Below are 6690 nucleotides of genomic sequence, written 5' to 3' on the forward strand. Positions count from 1 at the left end.
CAGAATAACACAGAGATGCTCATTTACTTCAAAAACACTTCACGAGCGAATTTCATAATTGTAAGCACATCTAGACCAAACAGCAATACACTTCGTAGCAACAGGAAGAATATTTCTCTCGAGCTTACTACCACTCACAGTTAAAAACTATATCTTAATCATAAACAAGCATCAACGATGTGACTAACTCGTACAATAACTCCAACATCACTATGAAAAAAAAAAAAACAAGAGGCAGAAAATAATTTCTCAACTTACACCATCTTCACAGCTTGATTTGTCCCTGGTTAAAAGATAATACTAGTACAAGAACTTGACCTACTATTCAAAAGGTTTTAATGAGGTTGCGCAGTGCACGCATCCATAACAGCTAAAGTGGGTAGTGCATCAAAGATAGAACATACTTTTGAAATATGAAAAGGCAAACATTATTGTATTCTATAGCCTCCTTTTCTTCTCAAGGAAAAAGTTTTAGCAGTACACATACACGCGATACAGCCCCATGTCTGACAGTGAATAACAGAGCTGAGGGTTTATATTTAACACTTGAAATGAAGCTGACTGAAATACCCAAATTCGGCTGACTTAAGATTCTGCAGTCGTTGGCTCCTTTATTATTGGAGGCTGCATATTAGCCAGTACACAACACACATGGAAAACGTCGGACATGGCAGGAATCAATTCAATGGGCACACGTGTATTTAACACATTGTACATCTTGATCCGCTGGATCATACGTTCCACATGAATTCGCACTCTTGCAATGTTATAAGTCTGCTCTACATCGGCCTCCGAGAACTGACCCTGGCCTCTGAGAAAAGGAGGCATAACAAGTACAGCCCCTGCCTTCCCGAGATCCGTGGTAATGCCAGGAAACCCCTTATCAGCCATGATCATGTCGCCTGGTTCTACTTCTTTGAGGAAGTCGGAATGCACTGTGATGAAAGCATCAGAACACCTTCCACCATATGCCTTAGAATGAAAACAGACAGCTCCATTCGGTGTGATTGCTACAAGAAATTTCAGCGTGTAGCCACCCTTGTAGTTTGAATAGAGTGCCCTCTGCTGTGCTACAGAAGCTGGCTGCTCTGTGGGAACCTCCGTGCAATCTATAATCATGGTGCAATTTGGGTAGTGTACTTTGAAGCAATTGGGCATTAGAGACCTGATGATGTGTCTGGGTGGAACGAATATCCATTTCTGAGTTGCGGCAGCCAATGTGCGAAGCACGCTATTAAAATGCCTTGCAGCAGTCATTCTGCTTACAGAAAACAAAATGGCAAGTGATGAGTACGTAATGCCCAACTTTAGCTTCATTAAAAAAAGCAGGAGTCTGTCATGCATGGAAACATCACATGAGCGGTCAGCAGCGACAGGCAGCAGCGCAAATAAAACTGCATACATTTCCAATGTGACACCACAGAGATCTCTCATGGCAGAAGAGCATGATTTTACGCTTTCATAGCCACTGAAACAAGAAGTTCTCTGGTTTGGCCCACTGTGGCGTGAAGTGGTTGAAGGGCTGCACTGAACTTCTGCATCACGAACAGTTCTGTGTGACACCTGTGTGCTTGTGTTATGCCCATCTAATGAGCACAAAAACAAAACCAAACCTCCACAGGTGTCATTATCATCAGTCTGGCAGGCCTGCATAAAAACAAGATAAAAAACTAATCAAGCAATGAGTGAAATTTATCCATGCAGTAGAAAATATAAATAGCAGGATTCTACAATGCATACAGGAAATCCCAAATTTCAACCCTCTTTCCCAATTATTTTCCTTGACCTAGTGACACAGTGAAAACATACTTACTGCAGCAGTAGCTTAATTACAATAAAAAGGTTGAAACACTGCTTATTGCATTTCGGCTATAAAGGTTTGAGCAAGTGATGACTGATTAAATGTGACAGAACAATATGGAGCCTCAAAATAAAGCCTGAAAATTGAGCTACTATTTGGGTAAGCATTGAATTTCAGAAAGTTGATCATCTTGCACTTTAAAAGTAGTAGTACTCCAAATACATGTTGATCACCAAAGTAATGGCGTTACTGAATGTCCGTAGTCTCTTAGTGGAACCTTTTCCGCTGTGCATGAATCACAAGTTGCATGTGATATAACATGCATTATTTTCACTGCCAGGTCATGCACCAAGTGCTTAATAGGAAAACTCATAGGAACAGGTGCAATTCCTTTTTCTTTCCCACCTGAAGCGTTAGCACCCTGCTCGTGCCTTGGTAACCAGCTCATGATATGATGCGACTGCGATTCTTGGGGGTATTTATGGCAGATGCAGTGCTATGCCTTCAGCTGAAGAGCATCTACTCATTCTGTTATTCCCAGTGAAGCGAGATGGAACAGTGGTGCCCAAGCAGTCCAAGAAACACATCATTGTGCGATTCAAAAATAAATGTCAGGTTAATGTATTTGATAAATCTCATAGCCACTTTTTGCCTTGATGCAAAGACGTAATCTACCATGGTAGTGTGGCTGAAGTCATTTTTTGCTGAGCTTTTGTAATACGGGTATTTGTTGACTCCTTCATTAGTGAACATGCCAGAGGCAGTGCTGCTGCTACCACTGCACAAGAAAATCTCATTGGTGGGTAGAAAGATGTGCCTCATGTCACATACCCATTTCTGCATGCAATTCAAGGTGAAAACTTAGCTATCTGCCATGATCCATACATTTCAGCAACAATGAATGGTATGGTAATTCCAGCGTATGATACTGCTACAACCTTGCACACAATGAAGACTACTACCAAAATAAAAGAACAATGTTATGTTAGCTGCTGTTGTAATATATTTATTAACAAGTATATCGACTGAAATTAGCCCATTAAGTGCACAGCTGTCACTTTATGTAAATACAAAAAGCAAATTCACAAGGCCCTACCTGGTCTGCAGTTCGTTCTTGTACCAATGCAGCGGCAGTACAGAGAAGCTCCAAGCCATTCGCACAAGCACTGGAGGTAGCAGTGTCCTCACTGTCACCAAGATCTGCTTCAGTTGTGCGGAGGGAACTTGTGTGTTGAGGATTTGCCGGCCTTGCAGCAGATGCCCTTCTGTTCCATCTAAAAATAAATTACAGTAACAGTAAAGCATATGATGTGCAATTTTACATGGCCTTTGTCAGGCCATCTCGTCTTGTATACCATGTACATCATTAAGGGAAATGGCACACCAACACCCCTTGGTTAGAACTTACCGTTCATATCTTGACAGTGCTCTTTCTGCGTCCACAGGACGGGACTTGTATGCATCTGGAAAAATGGTAGGGTAGTAGCCTGGATGTGCAGCAATGTTGCTCTTTTCGCCGTTGACGAAGTGCTTTGAGCACACCCTTGCTGCATCACTTGGGATCCAAGCAGAGCCGTCACACTCACTGAAAACGCGGTGTAAAGGTTACAAGGCATTAAGAAATAAGGTGCCACTGAGAACAACAAAAAAAGATGCAGCCGAAAAACATTGAAAATTTTTAACACTAAGCAAAACATAGCTTATTAAAGCAAAGAAAAGGGAAAGGTAGGGGGAGAGGCTAGTCAGTGCAAAATCGTGGTTGTATGCGCTTAGTTTTACACAGAGGGAAAGAGCAACAAGCTGATGGACAAAAAAAAAGTACTTGCGTAGCTTTATTAACAGGGCATTAGAGCGTTTGCAAACATACAGGCATGCTTCAAAAACCATACCTATATTTTTTCCAAAACGCGGCTTCTTGTAATTATTACGGAGTGGTGAAATTCCAGGAATTTAACCGGCGAAACAAGCGCTGACGAGTGGAATTAGCAGACGACCAGAATGACGTCACTATTTGCTAGACGTACGCTATGCGTGCAATTATCGCAAGCGCACACCCACGAAGCAAAGTAGATACGCTAGCTCATTTTTCTCGTCTCTGGAGAGCATGGCAGTTGCGCTATCTTGGAATTTGGTTTTGCCGCCGCAACTGCTCAGATTTATTTAGTAAAAATTGCCAGCTTTCACTTTTAGGATATGTCAAAGTTGCAATGGTATTTTCGCAGGAAATGCTCCAATTATCCTATCTGACCCGACCGCCTGTCTCCACTCATTAATAATTTAATTTCATTGATTACTACCGTAATTGACGTCTCTAGTAATCCTAAGATGTCTGTCGGTACAGAAAAAGTAATTATAAAGGCAACAAGCAAATATCACATTTCTCTTATTTTTCACGATTTTCACACACTTCTTAAAACAGTTCGCACGCTCACGAGGACGCGCGTTCAATGCACGTGTGCGTCCAGTGCGCTTTTGTGTTCGATGATTAAAGGCAGTAGAGGTAGTCGAAGCACAATTTGGTACTAATTACACAGATGCGACAGGTACTTACTTCACTCGCCGAACGGCAACAATCCATTTTCTCCGCCGTTCTTTCTCCCACGGCTGGCCGGGAAAACGGAACAATCGGATGCCAGGCTGTCCTTCACGGCTGTGGCAATCTTTGACGCAGCAGTAGCGGCGCTTGTTGGCTTTTGTCCCACTCGAGGTACCGGCGGTACCGGTGCCACCATCACTTGCCATGTGAGCACGGAATTGAGGCACTAACACGAGGCCGCAGGCACTGCTCTCGCTGAATGAAGCTAATTAAACCGCCGCCGCCGCCGTGCGCCACGCCGCTAAGGCCGACCCGCGGGTTTCACGTGGTGGCGACAGATGGCGCAAGCGCGTTCGCAAACTCCACTGAACGGAGCCTATAGCAGACGACAGGCTTCTGCCAGCACGCACGTAGTTGTGCGACTTTACCTTTCGAAGGTAAACATTAGACAGAAGTCTGTCTGGTTGGGTAAGTAAACTGAGATAACTGATATTTATTCTCCAACCAAAGTTACGAAGACACGTAAAAACCCGACGTTTCGGAACCAGCTCGGTTCCTTCCTCAGGGGGGACTGCGGCGGCTTAGCAGCGGCCTCTTTAAGGCACTCTCGCGGCGGTTAACGACCCCACGCATTATCGAGGAGCGTAGCCCATGCGCATACACCGGGGGGAGAGTTCCGAGTGAACGGTTGATATTTTGAGTGGTCCTCTGTATATGCCACGACTCCAGTAGTAACCTCCTCCTCCACTTGGTTTCACTTTCGAGGATGGCGGTTCCGTTGAAGTCTATTCTGTGGTCAAACGTCTCTGCGTGCTCGGCGACGGCGCTGCGTTCTTTGTTGAGTTTACGGACGTCGTTGACGTGTTGCCTAATCCGTTCGGGGAAGTTTTTGGTCTCGCCGATGTATGACGAGGGGCAGTCGGCACACGGTATTTTGTAAACGACGCCGGGCGCCCTGTCTTTTGTTGGTCGGTCTTTCGGGCGGGGAAGGAAGCGGCCCAGCGTGCATGAAGGCACGTGCGCGATGTGCACGCCTTCTTTCCTAAAAATCCGAGCCAACGCCTCGCTGGCTCCCTGGACGTATGGGACCGACACGCGTTTTGGAGAGCTGTTCGTCAATGCTGGCTGGGAGTCGCGTAACCTCTTTTTCTCTGCGCGGCGGGCGACGGATCGAATGAAATTTCTGGGATAACCGTTTTTTCTGAGGACCGCAATTACGCGGGCCTCTTCTTTCCGGCGTTCCGTGTCAGTGGAACATATCTTTTTGGCTCTCTGAAGTAATGTGGACACAACGGAGGCCTTGTGGGTGGAGGGATGGGACGAATCGTATTGAAGGTACCGGCCGGTGTGCGTCGGCTTCCTGTAAACGGAGAACTCCAAGTCACTGCCCCTTCTTGCCACCTGGACGTCGAGAAAGGGGAGGGTGCGGTCGCGTTCACACTCGACCGTGAACTGTATGGCTGGGTGAACGGAATTTAGGTGCAGTCTGAAGTTTTCAATTTCAGATGTCTTCATGACACAAAAGCAATCGTCCACGTAGCGAAGAAAGAGCTTGGGTCGCGGCGAGAAGGAGCCAAGTGCTTCCCTTTCTATATGTTCCATGGTCAGGTTTGCCATTGTGACGGAGATGGAGGCTCCCATTGCGGTTCCACTGTTTTGCCTGAAGATTGTTCCTTTGTAGGAAAAATACGTGCTGGACAGGCAGAATTCCAGTAGGCGGCAGAGTTCGTCAACAGTGAGTGGGGTCCTTTGACTCAAGCCATCGTCACCCTCAAGAGCAGCACGGGCACAGGATACAGATAAGGGTACCGGCACATTGGTGAACAAAGATACGACGTCGAACGAGACCAGGCTCTCGTCTTCGTCGATGCTCACCTCTGATGCTAGCTGCACGAAATGGCTGGAGTCGCGGACATGAGTTGGGGTATTCCGGGTGAGAGGGGCGATGATTCGGTGCAGGAAGCTTGAAAGGGCTCGGCATGGAGAGGAAGTGAAGTCGACGATCGGTCGGAGGGGGGCGCCAGGCTTGTGAATTTTGGGTAGTCCGTAGAAACCCGGTGCGGAGCCGTTGCGGCAGATTAGACTTAGGTAGAGTGCTTTTAATTGTGGGTGGTGCTTGAAAATTTCGGAGAGTAGCTTGTTTAGCTGAGTCTGAGTTTGCTTCGTCGGATCCTTTTTTAGCTGCGTATATGCGTCACCCTCTAAAAGGGCCGAAATCTTCCGGTCATAGTCCCGGCTGTCCAGCACCACCGTTGAGTTGCCCTTGTCAGCGGGGAGGATGACAATGCTCTGATCTTGTCGGAGTTCCCGAAGGGCTTTGCTCTCTTCTGCGGTCAAGTTCTTTTTCCCTTGT

The 6690-nt window shown here is 46.3% G+C and overlaps 2 protein-coding genes across 2 annotated transcripts; both read right to left on the reverse strand.

Moving 5' to 3' along the window:
• Positions 1-464: 464 nt before the first annotated feature.
• Positions 465-1759, reverse strand: LOC119388988 (uncharacterized). Its single transcript, XM_037656297.1, has one exon. It carries the CDS (start codon positions 1651-1653, stop codon positions 586-588), a length of 1068 nt encoding a protein of 355 aa, XP_037512225.1. The 5' UTR covers positions 1654-1759; the 3' UTR covers positions 465-585.
• Positions 1760-2068: 309 nt separating this feature from the next.
• LOC119391584 (uncharacterized) lies at positions 2069-4596 on the reverse strand. The gene is made up of 4 exons (XM_037659256.2): positions 4353-4596; positions 3210-3386; positions 2898-3075; positions 2069-2086 (listed from the first exon to the last, which is right to left on the reverse strand). Exons 1-4 carry the CDS (start codon positions 4541-4543, stop codon positions 2069-2071), a joined length of 564 nt encoding a protein of 187 aa, XP_037515184.1. The 5' UTR covers positions 4544-4596.
• Positions 4597-6690: the final 2094 nt, after the last annotated feature.

The sequence above is a fragment of the Rhipicephalus sanguineus genome, chromosome 4 (genome assembly GCF_013339695.2).
Source record: "Rhipicephalus sanguineus isolate Rsan-2018 chromosome 4, BIME_Rsan_1.4, whole genome shotgun sequence".
NCBI classification, from domain to species: Eukaryota; Metazoa; Arthropoda; class Arachnida; order Ixodida; family Ixodidae; genus Rhipicephalus; species Rhipicephalus sanguineus.

What these genes read in the sequence shown, in the direction of transcription:
- LOC119388988 (XM_037656297.1), bottom strand. Translation starts at nt 1,653, where the DNA reads ATGCAGGCCTGCCAGACTGATGATAATGACACCTGTGGAGGTTTGGTT.
- LOC119391584 (XM_037659256.2), bottom strand. Translation starts at nt 4,543, where the DNA reads ATGGCAAGTGATGGTGGCACCGGTACCGCCGGTACCTCGAGTGGGACA. An exon ending in GTTGCCGTTCGGCGAGTGAA is followed by an intron (nt 3,387 to 4,352) that starts GTAAGTACCTGT and finishes CCGCGTTTTCAG; the next exon opens with TGAGTGTGACGGCTCTGCTT. An exon ending in GCACTGTCAAGATATGAACG is followed by an intron (nt 3,076 to 3,209) that starts GTAAGTTCTAAC and finishes ATTTATTTTTAG; the next exon opens with ATGGAACAGAAGGGCATCTG.